The sequence below is a fragment of the Pleurodeles waltl genome, chromosome 5 (genome assembly GCF_031143425.1).
Source record: "Pleurodeles waltl isolate 20211129_DDA chromosome 5, aPleWal1.hap1.20221129, whole genome shotgun sequence".
NCBI classification, from domain to species: domain Eukaryota; kingdom Metazoa; phylum Chordata; class Amphibia; order Caudata; family Salamandridae; genus Pleurodeles; species Pleurodeles waltl.
Window position 1 is genome coordinate 195123115 of NC_090444.1, and position 18902 is coordinate 195142016.

Genomic DNA, 18902 nt, shown 5'->3' on the forward strand with positions numbered 1-18902 from the left:
CGGATTGCCAAGGGAGGGGTCGGGGTGGAAGGGGAAGGGCTTCCCCTTCCATCCACGACCGGGGGTGTGGGTGGGGGCTCACGGGGGGAGTGCTAGTGCTCTCCCCAGTTCCCAAATGCAGGACGAGGTGACGGTAACCGGTGCCTTGGACGAGATCACCTTGTCCAAGGCACTGTAGGGGTTAATGCCGTATATCCACCCAAAATAATCACCATAACGATGCCGATAGTTCTACAATAATCTTCAGTTTTTTACATTACTGGATTTCTTACTGAATTTCTTACTATTCATATATATGGTCCACTCTAGGCGCGCTCAGTTTGTTGGTGCCACGTCAGGGAAGGACCGTTTCCCTCTATATAAATTCACACAATTTTGACACCAAGTCAAACGCAGCACTCACAGGATTCTTGGAATTACATCTTTAATCTTCAAACCACACCAACACCAATGCATTTCGACCAACAAGACCTTGATCACGGTAAATGAGTAATCCAGTTCTAGCTATATATATACTTTTTCCCTATTATGCCTTTATGTGGCATTGTGGGATATGTAGTCCTATACATCACTATTCAAAGTGCATACCATCAAACTAGAGAGTAACAATAAACACCACATCCCATATAAAACAGATATAAACAATAAACCAAAAATCTTTCTTTATATATAGTCATCCAAGGACACATTATTATTTAACACTGAGCTCTATTAGTTGGTACATCTACTCCCCAAATACCCCATCACACAGCCACAGAACTGTGTGATGGGGATTCTCGCACCTTTATTAATTTTCAGTAACAAATATACATTTGTCATATCAAGAGTATTGCAGTGTACATTCCTACTTCATATAATCTCCTCTCATCATCATCTATCAAACTGCAGTCCAAATAGCATTTCAGTATTTCATTCACCGTCTTGTTAATAGTAACATCTAAGGTTTATCACCTATCTAATTGTTTTCAGTTTCTAACATTTACATCATAGCTTCTTTGTTGTAGTCTTCATAATTCGTAGTCACAACAATACCACCGTCATACTTCTGTTAAAAAACATTACTCAAATAATTTTTTAGAACATTTAATGCTTTTCATTAACATTTATTTCATTCATGCTTGTTTTGACATGTACAAATTTCATACAGATAATTGCAAACAAATCAAAGAAAATATCAGAATTATTGTATGATGGTTCTGCACGTATTAATTTGCATTTATTCCTCAATCCATTTTCCCTAGTAATGTCACTGACCATTCCAATAGGGCTAGCAACATGTTCACTCCCAGTTATTCCCTTAACATATGGACTTGTTGACAATTTAAAGTATTCTCAATCATTAATTCTCATCCCATAATCACCAGTATCCTTCTAATTTTGACAACATTTTTGAGAGATATGCAAAACGTTTTTTTAAACTTGTGCTTCCTAGTAAATCTTACAAGACACGTTTTAATTTCATATTTTCATAGTCTCCTGGTGATGCAAATGATAGTGCCAAATATGGTAATAGGAATATGTTTTCTGCGAAGATCCTTAATAGGAGATTGGTTAGAATATTTACTTTGTGTCCTTCTTTAGAACATGAGCTTTTGTTTTCACCCCAATTTTCTGTCTCTTTCTGACAGGTTGTTTCCTAGTCTTTATTAAACTCATTTTATAAAGTGTATGAGTTATTGAATAACAAATATTATGATGTGTATATTAAATGAGATGAATAAGTGTAGAAAGTAAAAATCGTGATTTTTTTTTTCTATTTCTGGGGATTTTACTATTTATTCTATAATTGTTTAAACCGCCTCATGGAATTCGTGCATAACTTTTTTTCTGGTCTCTGTTAGTGTTGGAATCTAGGTGTGCTGCTCTTTCATTAACTTTGATCGAACTTTAGGATTCTGTTCTCTCCACTATGTTAGCATATGACATAGGTAGGTAGAATGTTGGGGTGGAATACGGAATGTACGGGGAGAGCTATTATGTTGTTTGTCACTGGGGGTAGCAGTTGGAGCAAATGTGGTCTATATTGTAGTCATGTTGGCACTGCTCCTTATATGAAGTTTTGAATAAATATCCTGGCTGTTTTTTCGGTGTGCAGTCATTTTTCTTGACAATGGCGTAGAGGATGACATGCAGCGGTGCTGGTGGTCTGATCCCAGCAGTCTCGTGCTAGCTATGCTTTCTTCTGGTGTAATGTGCTTCTGCTGTCCTGTTGACATGCTGTCCTGTTGACACACCGCTGTTAAGCTGCTGGGTCGCCGTGCTGATTTTTCATGTTTCCAGGGCGTTTGGTTGATCATGGGAGATGCTTTTTCACAGACATTCCAAAGTCATTGGCCAATGTAATCTGGCAGACTTACTTGAGGTTCTTGACAGGAGGCAGCTGGGCCATTTTGTGTGTCGGTGCAGTCTTCATGTCTGACGTCATCAGGCAGCCACACTGGATGTAACTGGTGTTTGCCCATCCAGTTATTGTTTGATGTCATCGGGTGGCCATTTTGAGGTTGTTGGATTTACGCTCTGATTTCGCGGCATGCTGCTGGTCCCACTTTAACCCTTGAGTGGGTCCATCTAAGGCCAATGCCATCATGTCACAGCGACCATTTTGGAAGGTTATCGATTGCACTGTGCTGTGCGATCAGAGTGTTACAGATTACCCATTATTTATGGAAGTCAAAACTGCTTTGGTGATCAGCACACCTGTAACTGTTGCAGGTCCTTCAGTAATCGGCACATCTATGTTATGAGCTTGAATTTTTATATGCACTTTCGTTGATTGGCACACCTATTTTGCACTGCCGTAGTTGACAATTGTATGTAGTGATTAATTCACAGTGATTTGCATACCTATGTTGCAGTACATCAGTTGACAGTTTCACAGTTCCTATATTATTTTGTAGTGACTCACATGGAATTTATGCTGTGTAATATTATTACTATGTCGTATTGCAGTTGGGAGGGTAAGGTAGTTTAACAACTATGTAATAATACAAATTGGGGTACTGAAGTTCTTTATAAGAATGTCAGTAGTTACATCAACTTAGTATTGTGTAGTGTTCAAATATTGCAGGATGGCAAGCATTTAATCTCCTCTTTTTTTCTTGACAGAACCTTCAGAACCTCCTATACAATGGAAATTATGGCCTATGTGGATGTATTGGAGAATAGGGAATGTCCACTTGAGAGACATTTATTGTTACTAAGACGTAGATTGGGTGCCATAGGGCTGAGAGAATTTAAGAATTTACTTCCTTTGGAGAATGCTAATAATATGGATTTGTATTGGCATGCGATTAAACAGATGCACAAAAGATATGGCAGGTCATGTAATATTTTAAATTGTATTCAAGGGTACAGATGTAGGAGGAGACCATTAACCAGTGTATTGCTGCTTTAACCAGTTTAAAGCTGCCTTAAGCAGGGACGGATCCTCCATTAGGGCGGAGAAGTGTCGCTCTCCCACCAGCAGCGGCAGCAGCAAAACCTTTACAAGGAAACAATAATAAACAGTGTTATTTATTGTTTCCTTGTAAAGGGGTGGGGCCATGGGGGTGACGAGCAGTGAGGGGGAGTGCACAGCACTCCCCCTCAGAGTGCATGTGTGTTTGGCTGGCCGTCTTGAGCCCGCCAAACACACGTGCGCAGTAGGCTCTCTCCAGCCCGGCAATACAGTTGCCGGACTGTAGAGAGCCTGCACAGGTACCCAGTCTGCCTGGGAGCGCCCTGGCTGGGCGCTCCCACCTAATCCTAACACTGCTCTGAGCAGCATCAGGATTGGCCACAGGGCAGGCTGGGAGTCTGTGCCTGCTGAGGAGAAGCGGATGGAGCGCTGCAGTGGAGACCAAGGTAAGTGTTTTTTTTTTTTATTTAATTTTTATTCCTACCGGACACCCTTTACTCACCCCCCACGCGCTGCCCCGCTCCTTCTGCAAGCTGCAACTGGCCTTAGCCAGTTTACTGCTGCCTTAAGAGGGTTGGCAGTAACATGTGACTTTGAACATGTTATATATGACCTGGCGTTAAGAGATCAAATACTCATGAATATCAAATCTGTCTTCTTTGGGACTGACAGAGTTTTAGACACGGTTTGTAGAGAACAGCTACAAATATTGAAGAAGAATATGAAATGTTGCTGGTCTCAAGAGCAAACAAAGGGGGTCATTCCGACCCTGGCGGTCCAAGACCGCCAGGTCCGGGGACCACGGAAGCACCGCCAACAGGCTGGCGGTGCTTCCCAGCCCATTCTGACCGCGGCGGTAAAGCCGCGGTCAGAAAAGGGAATCCGGCGGTTTCCCGCCGGATTTCCCCTGCATGGGCTGAATCTCCATGGCGGCGCTGCAAGCAGCGCCGCCATGGAGATTCCGACCCCCTTCCCGCCATCCTGTTTCTGGCGGTTTTTACCGCCAGGAACAGGATGGCGGGAACGGGTGTCGTGGGGCCCCTGCACTGCCCATGCCACTGGCATGGGCAGTGCAGGGGCCCCCTAACAGGGCCCCATAAAGATTTTCACTGTCTGCATTGCAGACAGTGAAAATCGCGACGGGTGCAACTGCACCCGTCGCACCCCTGCAACTCCGCCGGCTCCATTCGGAGCCGGCTTCATTGTTGCAGGGCCTTTCCTGCTGGGCCGGCGGGCGCCCGCCGGCCCAGCGGGAAAGCCAGAATGGCCGCCGCGGTCTTTTGACCGCGGAGCGGTCTTTCGGCGGCCTGATTTTGGCAGGCGGCGACCTACGCCCGCCAAAGTCAGAATGAGGGCCAAAATGTTTTAATGATATTAAGAATGAAATATCTCAAGCACCATGTTTAAAATCATTTAATTTCATTTATTTTGTCATAAGGGTTGAACGTAATGAATGTATAATATCTGTTGATGTTAGCGCTTCTAGAGTTGATGCAGATTTAGCTCAGAAGAACAGTCATGCAGAATGGACTGTAGTGTATTCCTCACGCACATTGTCGGAATTACTCCGTTATTGAGAAGGAGCTTCTTGCAGCTATGTGTGCATTACAATGATTCTGAATGTACGTGTTGGGGGAAAAAAGTGAAATCCGTACTGAGCATAAACCCTTAGTGAACATTTTAAAACCAGGTGGAATAGGAATCTTAGTCCCAGGCTGGTGAGATTGGTGTCTAAGTTACAAATGTTTCATTATGCAATTTAATATATGCCTGAGGAAAAAGAAAAGTGTTGTAGATGGCTTATCCAGGTTACCTTGTGACCGTGTGGATGAATGTGTGGCTAATAAAAATGAAAGTGAGATAGCTTTTACTTATGAGGATGTTGTACTGTGTGGAGGAAAAATATATGGAGATAGGCAAAAATTGTCAGAAACGTGTAGATGCGAGAAATAGAAAAGAATATAACTGAAAACCATTAAGGAGTACATTTTGATTGGCTCAACAAGAGAAGGGCAACTATAGGGGATTGCAGTGCATTTTGGAAAGTTATGGATGAACTCTGAAAGTGCAAGGAGATTGTGTTGCGAGGAGATGAGATTGTTCCACTGTGTGATGTGCAAAAGTATTATCAAACTTGGATATGAGGGGCATAGCTGAATGTCTAGTACTAGGAGGAGATGAAGGAGAGTTTTTGGTGGCCAGGATTGGATGCCATGGTTGCCAATTGGATAAAGAATTGCAGGGCTTGTAGCATAAGTGATAAGGTTGCTAAACCTGTGAGCATGCTTTTAACAATGGTAAAGGTACCTGATAGAATTTGGTACAAGATGGCTATAAATTCATGGGGCCGTTTTCTGTTTTGTCTTCGAGAGATAATTATGCCATTGTATTAATTTATTACTATTCTAAATGGCCCCAGGTATGTATGGTGAGTAGTGTGTCCATGGATGTGGTTGTAGAATTTCTAGAGGATGTCCTTTCATGAGAAGGTATTCCAGAAGTGTTGGTATCAGACAATAGTGTGCTGCTCATATCTGAGAAAATGAATTAGTTTTTTAAGATTTTTGGAATTAAACATATCAGGGTATCACTGTACCACCCAGAAGGGAATGGTCAAGTGGAACAATTTCATAGAGTCATAAAAGGGAGCATTGAGATGACTTGAAATCTGGTTTAATGTGGAATAAATCACTTCAGGAGAGATTGCCATAGAGAGCCACTCCACATTCTGTGACGGGCAAGATGCCTTTGAATTGTTAAGAGGAAGGAAACACTCTACAAAGATGGTTCCGTTGTGTTTGAGGAATAAGAATGAGGGATTATTGGGAGTGCAAGAGGATCAAAAAGTGAGTAAGAGACTGAAAATATTACAGGAACAAACTAAGCATGAACAGAATTTCTGTAGGACATTGCCTGTGTTAAATGTGGGATAATATGCGTGTGTGTGTGTGTATGTGTATGTGTGTGTGTCTGTAAAAAAAACTGGTTTAGTTCAAAAAAGAGCTGGATGTTGGTCAGATCCTTTGAAGAAGATTAAGGTGTTGGGAAATTCTATTAATCTTGAACATGAGAAAGTGTGAAATTTACCTCGTGTAAATCTGTGTAGTGTGAAGGGAGGTGATGGTTAGTCTAATCTTGAGGTGAGTAGTGGAAGTGGTTACATGATGGGTGATGAAGGTGTTGTGAAAGTTGTTATGAGATAAGTGTGAGTCATAGTGCAAATGTGAAGAACAACGCATGTGAAACGGATGTGAGTGTGCCACATAGCTCAAGAAATAAGAAACTACCTGGATATTTCCAAGGTTATCTACTAGGGTAATCTTTTAATTTTGAGTTTCTGGGCTCAAGTTATATTTATAGTCAGTTATGTTCTTCTGTAGTCCTGTATGCTTTTATCTTCTTTTTATTTTTAATATTTTATCGGGGAGAAGATGTGTGGGACATAAGTAGGTAGAATGTTGGGGAGGAATGTGGAATATACAGGGAGAACTGTTATGTGGTGTGTCTGTTGGGGGTGGCAGTTGGATAGAAGGTGGTCTCTTGTAGTCATGCTAGCATCACTCCTTATATGAAGTTCTTCCTGAATGAATATCCTGACTCTGACTTATCTTCATTGAGTCCTTCGTCTCAACAGTTAGTTTACCAGTGCCACGTAGTAGACAATAAAGATTCAGATCGAGCATTTTACTCATGTCATTCCTCATGCACCATTTGAGGAGACCTTTCTTGAGATTTTCTATCTGCATATTCTTGTCAGAACTAGTCCTCCTCTGCTGTAGTTGTCTAGTGTAGTTTTACTCATGTTCAGCATGCAGATTGTGTTCTCTTGGATTCTCCAACTTGATATAACTAGAGTGTTAACAGATTAAAACTTGCTTGTGCTACTTTTTTTGCATGTAGTATTTAAATTGTGGTTCTTGGCCCATACCAATGAGCCTTTCAGTGTTTTGTCTTCCTCTGGTACCTTTAGCACAAACCACATCATATCATCTTTCAGACTAAGGGGGTGATTCTAACTTTGGCGGGCGGCGGAGGCCGCCCGCCAAAGTTCCGCCGGCAGAATACCGCTACGCGGTCAGAAGACCGCCACGGTAATTCTGAGTTTCCCGCTGGGCTGGCAGGCGACCGCCAGAAGGCCGCCCGCCAGCCCAGCGGGAAACCCCTTCCCACGAGGATGCCGGCTACGAATGGAGCTGGCGGAGTGGGAAGGGTGCGACGGGTGCAGTTGCACCCGTCGCGATTTTCAGTGTCTGCTATGCAGACACTGAAAATCTGAGTGGGGCCCTGTTAGGGGGCCCCTGCAGTGCCCATGCCATTGGCATGGGCACTGCAGGTGCCCCCAGGGGCCCCACAACACCTGTTACCGCCAGCCAGGTTCTGGCGGTCAAAACCGCCAGAACCAGGCTGGCGGTAAGGGGGTCGGAATCCCCATGGCGGCGCTGCCTGCAGCGCCGCCATGGAGGATTCCTCAGGACAGCGGGAAACCGGCGGGACACCGCCGGTTTTCCGTTTCTGACCGCGGCTGTACCGCTGCGGTCAGAATGCCCTGGGATGCACCGCCAGCCTGTTGGCGGTGCATCCGCGGTCGTTGGCCCTGGCGGTAGTCTACCGCCAGGGTCAGAATGACCGCCTAAGTGTTATAAATGGCCCTCTCTACAGAGTCACCCCCAAACTTTTTGCCTTCCTCCTCCTACTCTTTGCTGGATTTTTGCATGTTAGCCTTTGGAATCTGTGCAGTTTACTACTGCTAAACAGAGCTAAAGTGCATGCCCTCTCTCACTAAAACATGGCTTGATTGGCATATACCTGATTGGCACATTTCATTTATATGTAAGTCCTCTTGTAGACTGGTATGACATATTCCCAGGGCCTGTAAATTAAATATTACCAGTGGGCCTGCTGCACTTATTGTGCCACCCACTTAAGTAGCACCTTAAAACTTGTCCCAGGCCTGCTGTTGCAGCTTAACAGCAGTTGCATACTGCCATGTCGATTTGGCATTTAAAACCCCATGCCGAGCCTTAAACTCTCATTTTGTTACATGTAAGTCACCCCTAAGGTAGGCCCTAAGTAGCCCATAAAACAGAGTACTGTGTGATTGAAAGGTAGTACACGTACTAATTAGTTTTACATGTCCTAGTAGTGAAAAACCCCTACATTTCTCTCACTACTGAGAGGCCTACTCCTCCCATAGGGTAATATTGGGGATTCCTTATTAAATTTAATAAGTTGTAATTCCTAAACCAGAGGTGGTAGATATGTCATGTTTGGTACCTGTGAACTTGTAGTGATAAACCCTCTTTAATGGTAAAGTTGAAATTATCATCACAAGTTTGAAAATGCCACTTTTAAAAAGTTGGTATTTTCCTGCCCTTAGCACTTGTGCCTATAACCTGCCTTAGGTCACATGGCTGGGTGTAACTGACAGTTGGGACTTTGTGAATTCACCTCAGACAGTCAGGCAATAGGGGGATTAGCAGAGCCTGAATGGCCCATTAACTGACTTGATTGGAGGGGGAGCTAAGCACAGCCCCATTTGCAACTATGTCACCACACAGTGGGCTTAACAACCCTGCGTTGTCAGTGCAGCCAGCTGTCTGGAACCGCCTGCTTAGAGGCCGCTTTGAGGCCTGCAACACCATCTGCACCCAGGACTTCAGAAGTGACTCCTAGGGCTAGTTCAGCTGGTCTCTTGTTCTGTGCCACAGGGACATAACAGGCTCCCACCATCTAAAACCTGCACCTGGACCAGCCTGAATGAGTCTTGAACCCCCAAGAGCTCTCCATCCTTTCCTGGACCCTTGGCTGTCAAGCTAAGTGTGCCCAGGTGGGCAGTTTCCAAAACTGAGAACTTTTCTATTTTGAACCTTAAAATTTAAACATTCAGAACTCTGGTTCTAGTGATTGGATTTTGATGGATTTTGTGTCAATTAATGTTTTTAAGTGTTCTCTATTTTTATAAATTGGTTTGGAGTTTTTACTTGTGTTATGTTGTCACTGTACTGCTGTTTGTATTATGCATAAATACTTAACGCACTGCCTCTAACTTTAGCCTGACTGCTTTTTGTGCCAGGCTACCCAGGGTTAAGCACAGGTTAAATTGACTTTTTGTGGTTCACCCTGCAAGGGAGTGTTGCTGTTACAGGGCTCTCACGCCAGTCAACCCACAACCCGATTTGTCACACTGAGGTTGTTTGTAGGCTGAGATTCTCTTCTGTGCAAAGCACTTGTTCCTGTTTAGCATGGTCTGCTAGAATTTTTTACTGTGAAATAGATACAATCTCAGTTGTAGTTAGCACAGAATGATTTGTGTGAAGAGAGGCAAGAACATTTTACAAAACAAGAACCTATGCATTTAAAGCAGAGATAACTCAGCTGTAAAGCAATTAAAATATGCTCCTTTTAAACTTTACTGAAAGTCCTAAACCGTATCTAGATGTCTGCTAACCAGGAGGTTGTTCTGAGGCAAATTTGAAGATGAAAGCACCTGTTTTAGGTCTGTAAATAAACTAAGTCTGTGGAACAATTTTTTTTTTTTTCCCTATCACGAGGATATATAATATCAAATTAATTAGAACTGGACTTGAAGTGTGTGGGCTCATGAAGCACAACATTCTTCTTACACCCATGCTTTGGGTCACTTTGGGTCTCTGGACTCAAATCGATCCTTCAAATCATCTTGTACGTCACTTAAAAATCTCAAAGTGATTGTCAATTATTTTGCTTGTATACAACTCAACTAAAACTCTCTCAGTACGTGTTTTTCAGTGAATTGTACATAGTATTATGCATGAAGGCATATACATAATTATATCTTTTAATTCTTGGGCATTAGCACTGAGGAAAGTGCCTCTGATATTTTACCAATAAGATTCTGATAAAAGGAATGTACGATTCACGAATTATTCTCAATGGAGACAGTGTCCTGCATACTGATATAACTACTATTTTGTTACCTTGCAGATGCCGTTCTTGTGGTTGCCACCCTGCAGGAGCTCTCAATGGTAGCTGCCATTCTGTTACCGGGAAATGTTTCTGTAAACAATTTACAAAAGGCTTTAAATGTGAAACATGTGCTCCAAATTCAAGCAATCTGGATATACTTAACCCTTTTGGCTGCAGCAAAAGTAAGGAACTATGTAATTATTCTCTTCCAAATGGAAACAGCTAAAATTAATCTTATGTTTCTGCTCTGTATTATGTTTGAGTCTTACAGATGGTCTACTGAGCAATGCCATTAGCAACTACCACAACAAATGTTTTAAATATGGTGTTTGTTGATCTCAGCAAATTCCCATTTGGCACATTTTACAGCATGTAAAATTTCACTCTTTCAAATCTTAATTAGAATAGGTAGGACTCTTCCTGCAGGAGTTATCAACAGGCTACTCCCATTGTGTAATTTCTTGGGAAGATCCAGTTTAGGTCTGATGGTCCCAGAGACGCTCTAGACTACCCCGTGAGCCTGATTGTTAGACCTGGCATCTTTGACGTGGTTTCCTCCTGTTTTGTTGCCTCTGCATCCTGTATTTTTGACTGTGTGCTGGATTTTGATTTTGCTTGTGTTGGTACTCTGGGCACTTTACCACTGCTGATCAGGGTTGAAGTGCAAGTGCTCCCTGTGTAAATAATGATTGTGATAGGTTATCAATAATTGGCACATCAGATTTAATAGTAAGTCCCTAGTACAGTGCACCATGTGTGCCTAGGGCCTGTAAATCAAATGCTGCTAGTGGGCCTGCAGCACTGATTGTGCCACCCATGTAAGTAGTCCTGTAAACCTGTCTGTGCAGTTTTAAACTGCCATGCCGACCTGGCAAGTGCACCCACTTGCCAAGCCCAAACCTTTCCTTCTAGCACATGTAAGGCACCCCTAAGGTAGGCCTGCGGTAGCCCCATGGGCAGGGTGCAGTGTATCTAAAAGGTAGGACATGTACTAGTGTGTTTTACAAGTACTTATAGTGAAATACTGCCCACATCGGTTTTCACTATCGCAAGGACTATCTCTCCCATAGTTTAACATGGGGATTGCCTTGAAATATCTCTTAAGCATAATTTCCCATTGGTAGCAGATAGAGATATGGAGTTTGGGGGTCTCTGAGCTCACAATTTGAAAATACATCTTTTAGTGAAGATGGTTTTTAACTTGTGTGTTTGAAAATGCCACTTTTAAAGAGTGGGCATTTTCTTGCTTAACCATTCTGTGCCTCTGCCTGGCTGTGGAATACATGTCTTGGTCAAGATGACAGTTGGACTGTTTGTGAATTCACTCTAGACAGTCACAAAGGGATCTGAGGTGTGCCCTGCATATCCTGATGGGTCTTCCTGGGTTAGAGTGGTGGGAGGAGCTGACACTTGCACATGAGTAGGTCTGTGCCTGTCCTTACACAATGCAGTGCCCAACCACCTAGAGTATGTCTGGGACCAGGGCAGGAAAGGCAGGGTCTTGTACACTACAAATACTGTCCTTTAAAGTTTGCCTACTTGAAAGGCAGAAATGAGTGTAAATCTTGGAGCCAAAACCCAGGACTTTTAGAACACTTCTGGATCAAGAGGAGACTCTGCCAAGGAGAAGAGCTAAAGAGCTGTGACGAGGAGGACTGTCCCTTTGCTGTGTGTGATTTGCTGGGTTGGCCTGCAGTTGCTACTTCTGCTTTGGAGAGGACAAAGACTGGACTTTGTTGTGTATCCTGCTTGTGGAGTTTCTCAAAGGGCTTGGACCTAGCTTGCCTCCTTTTAAGAAGTCTCAAATACATACAAAACATCACCTGTCAGCACCTGGGTTCTTGTGCTGAGGACCCTGACTTGCCAGGAGGTGCCCACTCCAGTTCCTGGGCCTTTGAGAGTGAAATCTGGCATAAAACAAGAAGAGACAGGCATACTGATTCCGGACCACTCCAGAACTGCCGCTGCTGCCTGCACCCGAAGCTGTGGTCCTGGCTGAAGTACAACAGCTGTGACCGACACCACAGGCCCGACACCAAAGCAGTGCCTCTTAAGTCACTGGGCACTGTAGCCCTGTGGTGTGACCACGACCCCAAGAGGTCACCCCATTGCGTCTTGTCCCACTGGACTCCTCAACCCCACCGGATCATAAGGAACAAACTCCTCGCTGCCAACACTGCCTCACCTCCGCTGCCCCCATATGGAACCAACGCCTCACCTCCCCTATGTAGCAGTAAGGAACTGACGCCTCACCTCCTGCGTAGCAGTTCGGAACCGACACTGCATCAGCTCCAGTGATGCCTCACCTCCCCAACTCCATGCCACGTCTCTGCCTTATTTCTAAGGTACTGTACCTGGTCCGTGCGACTCCGTGACTGGCGCCAGACTCCCTTGTGAGTGACGTCGGACTGTTAGGATAGACTCCATCATGATCCAGTGATAACGCCATTTGGAACTAGTGTGTTTCTAAGCGCGTTATTGGGATTTAATCTTTCAAAATTCATATCTTTGCTTGTGTGTATTGGATTTTTGTATTTTTACTTAGATAAACATTAGCTATTTTTCTAAACTGGTGTGGTGTCCATTTGTAGTATTTTTACTGTGTTACTGTGTGTGGGTACAAATACTTAACACATTGCCTCTGAGATAAGCCAGACTGTTCATGCCAAGCTGCTAAAGGGGGTGGGCAGAGGTTACCTAGGAGTGTGACTCCTTTACCGTGACTAGAGTGAGGGTCCCTACTTGGACAGGGTGTAAACTGTCTTCTATGCAAGAGTAAGTCCAGGCATGCTGGCATGCATACCTCTGTGCCAGGAGAAGGGATCATGTAGCAAGCATTCAGGGTCTGACCTTGGAGGTACACAGCAAGATGTACTCCCTGTGATAGCCCTAGTTGTTGCCTTGGGATGGCAATTCAGACCAATGTTTTATCAAGAGAACCCCACGGCCACAAGGTACATTCGAAGTGTTGATGATCAAAAAGTCTTGCAGTCACAGTAATCCTCTGATAGCTCCATTCTTCATTGACTCACAAGCCGAGTGAGATACATCCAAGAGTCACAGGTTTGCGACATTCATCACCTGCAAATGCAGGAACGGCAGAAAAAACTGCAGCACCACTTGCTTCCTGTCTGCTCAATAAGCCATCCCGGGGCCACATCACTTTCCAGGAGCCAGATTTCCACAAGTCCCTTAAAGCCACTTATGGAACAACCAATTTAGAGTGTGCCTGAAAGCTAGAGCAGTGGGAGCTGCTCCCCTCGCATCCCTCAAATTGACTCACACTCAAACACTGGGGGTCATGCAATGGTTTTACAAGCAACACTGCATTGTTTTAAGGAGAAATCAAGCTTCTCTCTGGGCCCTAGCTCCTTCCCATTTATGCCGGCCTGCTGTCAGCAACGGACAATGTCTTGAGCATTTGGAACTCAGACAGGCTGAAATTATAGAGGACACATGCAGCAGGGATCTCTTAGGTCCAACTGAAGGAAGACTATAAACTCATTCCTGATAGGTAATGCTGGGAGAGATTGACTCTGTTTTGGGAGGGGCGTTCTTGTACTTTGGCCCTCCTTTAATACCCTGTCCCAAGTGTTCAGTTCAGGGCCAAACTTTCCTCTGTAGTGCCTGAAGGAGAGCCCCAAACTGCGTGCCTTGGCCCTTGGTGTCAGGCAGGTTCTCTTAGAATGGGTATCCCCTAAAATACAGTTCTTACCCAAGATTCTGGTGGCCACAGATCAGGCACTGGTTGTTTGGCAGATGAGGGGACAACCAAGCCTTGCACCCAGGTTATGTTTGACAGGTGGCCAAGATCAGGCATTTGCCATCATTCAGGCTAATCTGTTGTTAATGATGTTGTAGGAAAGTCCTTTTTTTTGCCTGATCACCCCCACTCTTTCTGGATAGGTACTGGTGGTTACTGACTCTTGGCTGTGCCCTGGGTACTGCTTACCAGTCCCAGGGCCAGTGCTCTGTGTAAAATGGATATGCAAATTAGGCTAATTATAATTGGCTAAGTTAACCTACCTATAAGTCCCTAGTATATGGTAGGGCATGTAGGTTTAGGGACCACAGCATAGGTGGTGCACACCTAGGTGCATTGCTGAGGTGCCCAGTGTCATTTTAAAAGCCAGCCTGCCTTGCTGGCTGCTTTTAAATTAAAGTTATATGCAAATTCGACTTTGGAATTAAAGGTACTTCCAAAGTTTTAAACTACCTTATTTTTACATATAAGTCACCCCTAAGGTGTGCCCTATGTGCCCCTAGGGCTGGGTGCCATGTAACTATAAGCAGGGACTTTATAAAAATAGATTTATAAGCCCTGGTGAGGTAAAAACAGCCAAATTCGTTTTTCCCTCATTGAAGTAAATGGCCTTCATAGGCTAGAATGGGCAGACTTTATTTTTAATTTTAAAGTCTCCTTAAATGTTACATACCAAGAATTTGGTATCAAATTGATTGTTATAATAAATCCCACAACTTCCAGTTGTTGGATTTAATATAACTAGTGCAGGTAAAAAGTTTAGACTTTACCTAAAAAGTTGCCAATTTCAGCTCTGCATTGTTTTTGCTGCTGTGCTCTGATTGGCCAGCCTGCAGCAGCTTCTGCCAGGCCACTTTTATGAGGTGTGAAGTGGCCTGGCTTTACACAAAGGAATGTGCTTGGGGGAGAGAATCTCCCCTCAGCAGATGGGGAAGCAGGAAGGGGGAGGGCTGCCAAACTGGTCTTCAAAGGCAGAGAAGGACATCTGGAGCACCCAGCAACACCCCCACATCCTGCAACCCCAGACAGCTAGGTGCCCCCTTGATTAGATTAGGAGAGGGCAGGAGAGGGGTGTGTTTATGATTTTTAGCCACACCAGTGGGTGGGTTCAGCCAGATCTCTCCTCCAAAAATCAGATTCATCCATTTTGGATTTTTAGAGACTATTGCCTTCTGGGATGGATTTTTGCCACACTTCCCAGGAAGTGGTCATCACAGGGGGACGACCCTGTCCCTGATTGGAGGACCAGGGCCCCCCTGCTTTTCACCCAGGAGCAAGGATAAAACTGGCAGACCTGCACCCACGCCTCAGATCCCCACCAAATTTCAAGAAGAAAGAACTACAAGGAGAAGAAGGACTGCCCTGCTGGACCCCTGGCCTGCACCTGGACCCTGCACTCAGAAAGACTGCACCAGCTGCACACTTGGGCTTCACCACAAGAAGGACTTTGCCTGGCTTCCACTGGTTCAAGGAGGGACTCCCTGTTTGCTACAGGTGAAAAATTGCTAACCAGAGTCCCCTGCACCAACTCCTGAAAAAGTGACCAGCTGACCACTGTCCAGTGGCCAAAAAGGAGTCTGCGCCAGGTGCACTCTGGGAGTTGAAGTCCGCACTTCCCAAGGACCATCACAGAACTTCTGGACCCTTGGGGTGAGCTGTGGACCCCAAAAGAACCTTAAAAGAACATCTGGGTGAAGCCCCAGAAGTTTGGAAAAGATTGGAGAAATTTTAGAAAAAAGCTCCATAAAGTGACCGACTCGACGCGGAAATTCTAGCCGGCTTGCCTCAACCGCGACCCGGCCTGACTTCGTGGTTCGTCCCGGTCAAGAAAAACATCCGCAAAAAAGACTAAGTCCGAACGTAAAAAGTTGACCGGGACCTTCCAGCCATCGTATCCGAGAAGGGCTCCACGGACGTCGGATCAAGATCCAGGTTTACCCCGGTCGAAGGATTTTCGTCTCGAAAAAACGACTAAGTCCGAAGGTAAAAATCACCACCGAGGAAACCGACTTCGCGTATCCGGACAAGGGCTCCAGGAGGTCGGATCCAACTGGCAGGTTCGTCCCGGGGAAGAAAAACATCGAAAAAGAGACTAAGTCAGAAGGTAACTTTTTGACCGAGGCCTCCCGCGACTTGTAGCCGAGCAGGGCTCCATCGCGGTCGGCCTGAAAGTTTGACTTTGCCCCGGTCCTGGTGCAACCAGATGACCCGATTGGCGCTTTTCGTTTCTGAGCGCTAGAAAATAATAATACTTTAAAAATTCATATCTCCGGTTCCCCTGAACCGATTTTAATCGTTTTTGTGTCATTTTAAAGATAAAAATATAAGCTATTTTTATAAATTGGTTTTGGATTTTTAAACTGTTTCCTGTGTTTTTTTTAATTACTGTTGTGTGATATTTGAATGCTTTACACTTTGTCTCCTAAGTTAAGCCTTGACGCTCGATGCTAAGCTACCAAGGGTAGAGCTGGGATTAATTTACTGAGACCTAACTGTACTTTTGTGGAGGTTTGTGGCTTGTTGCTAGGTGTAGGTACCTACCTGCCCTATCAATAACCCATTTTCCAACATAATTGGAAGCAGCGACGGGATCCTGTACTTGTGTTCAATATCACGTTACAGTTTTAGATAAAACAAACTAAAAATCCTTTAAATTGTCCTAGTGCAAAAATTTTTTTAATTTTTAATTGTAATTTTTTTTTTAATTAATTTGGATTAATTTCAATTATTGAATTTTTGTAATTTTTCTAAATTCTTGTTACCAATTTTTGCAAAAAGTTTTTGTTGACACAAAACAAGGGAACCATGGAGCTTGATCTGGCTAGCCTACCCACACTGACAGTAGTCCATCTTAGGGGGTTGTGTATTGAGAGGGGGTTGCCTGCAACCACTAATCTCAGGAAAGAAATCCTGATTAAATCCCTGACAGCATGGGCTGAGGCCCAAGAGGTAGAGACAGAGGAAGCTCCAGAGGAGGAACCAAAAGAAGATGATGCTAACTCTAACCATTCAGGGGAGGAAAGGCATCAGACCCCAAGTGAGGAAGAGGAGGAACGGTCCTCACTGGACACAGTCACTAGGGGTAGACCCAAAGCTAGTGGTAGGAAGAGGGTCCTTTCAGGAGGAGAGAACCCATCCATCAGGGAGAGAGAGCTGGAAGCCCAGCTAGCCTACATAGCTTTGGAGGCAGATAAGCTTGCCCTAGAAAAAAAGAAGTGGGCAAGCAAAGAAAAAAAAGATGGAAGCAGCGAGAAAGAAACTGAGGTGTCCCTGGGTGGGGGTTTTGCCCCCAGATTACCCAAAGGGGTGGTTCCTGCCTATGTAGAGGGGGATGACATCGATAAGTGGCTGGGGGCCTTTGAGAGGGCCCTCCAGATGAGGAAAGTCAAGCCTCAGTACTGGGGTTCACTCCTTTGGGAGTTAGTTCCCAACTCTGGGAGGGATAGGCTCCTAACCATGAGTGGGGAGGATGCAGACTCATACCCCAGTATGAAGAGATGCTTGACTAAAAAGTTTGGTCTAACCCCAGAGCAGTATAGGCTTAAGTTTAGGGACACCCAAAAGACAAGCACCCAGTCCTGGGTGGACTTTGTGGACATTTCAGTGAAAGCACTGGAGGGCTGGATACAGGGCAACAGGGTAAGTACCTTTGAGGGGCTGTACAATTTGATTATGAGGGAGCACCTTCTAACTAATTGTGTCCAAGAGAGGCTCCGCCAGTATCTAGTAGACTCTAGGTTGACCAACCCCAGAGAGCTGGGGGAGGCAGCAGATGACTGGTTAAGAACTAGGGTTAACCAGAGACCCCCAGGGGGTGATCAGAAAAAGGGAGGACATGGTTCTTCTCAGGGGAAGAACCAAGGGAAAGATGACAAAAAACCCAAAGAGTCCTCACAAGAGTCCCCAAAAACTTCTCAGGGAGGGGGAGCCCCGAGCCAATTCACTTCTAAAGGGAAAGGGTATCAGGGAAAGAATTTTGATCCTGCTAAAGCAGGAAGGTTTCAGGAGCTTGCTAAAGCCGGCAAGTGTTTTGACTGTTATCAGCCAGGACATAAAAGAGGAGATGCTATCTGCACCAAGAAGCCCCCCACTGGTGGGCAATCCCAGGGGATTGCTAGTGTAGGGTTGGGGGCGGAAGTTGGCCCAGGGGTGGAATCAGGGTACACTGAAGTCACCTTAGTATCCGTGGGTGGGGTGGACATTGCAACTATGGCCACCTTACCTCCCATCATGCAGAGGTATAGGCAGAGGCCTAAAGTCAATGGGACTGAAGTGGAAGCTCTGAGAGATACAGGAGCCAGTGTGACAATGGTCACAGAAAAGCTGGTTTCTCCAGAGCAGGTCTTACCTGGTGTCTTCCACCAGGTGACTTATGCAGATAGCAGAACCAAACTCCATCCCATGGCTATGGTGAGTCTGGAATGGGGAGGTGTGACTGGCCCTAAAAAAGTAGCTGTAGCTCCTGCCCTCCCAGTAGAGTGTCTACTGGGAAATGATCTTGAAGCATCTGAATGGTCAGAAGTGGAGAGAAGGGTCCATGCAAAGATGCTGGATCTCCCTGAATGGGTGTGTGCTGTGACCAGGTCACAGGCAGCACAACAGGGAAATGCTGGACACTTGGACCCTGGAACAATGGGCCAAGCCTCCAAGAAGAAGAGAAAGGGCACTGGGTCTGGCTTACCAGCCCCAACAAGTACAGAGGGTCAGGAAGAATCCAACCCTGAGGGGGAGGATCTGAACTCTGAGGGAGGGACACCTTCCCTGCAAACTCTGCCTGACTTGGCAGAACTGCAAGGG

At 45.0% G+C, this 18902-nt stretch overlaps 1 protein-coding gene across 1 annotated transcript in view; it reads left to right on the plus strand.

Moving 5' to 3' along the window:
- The window catches only part of USH2A (usherin), a 3586186-nt gene that overhangs the window by 887434 nt on the left and 2679850 nt on the right, over positions 1-18902 (plus strand). Inside the window, exon 15 of the mRNA XM_069233891.1 lies at positions 10361-10524. Within this exon, the coding sequence (XP_069089992.1) occupies positions 10361-10524 (164 nt within the window). The remainder of the gene's footprint in view (positions 1-10360; positions 10525-18902) is intronic.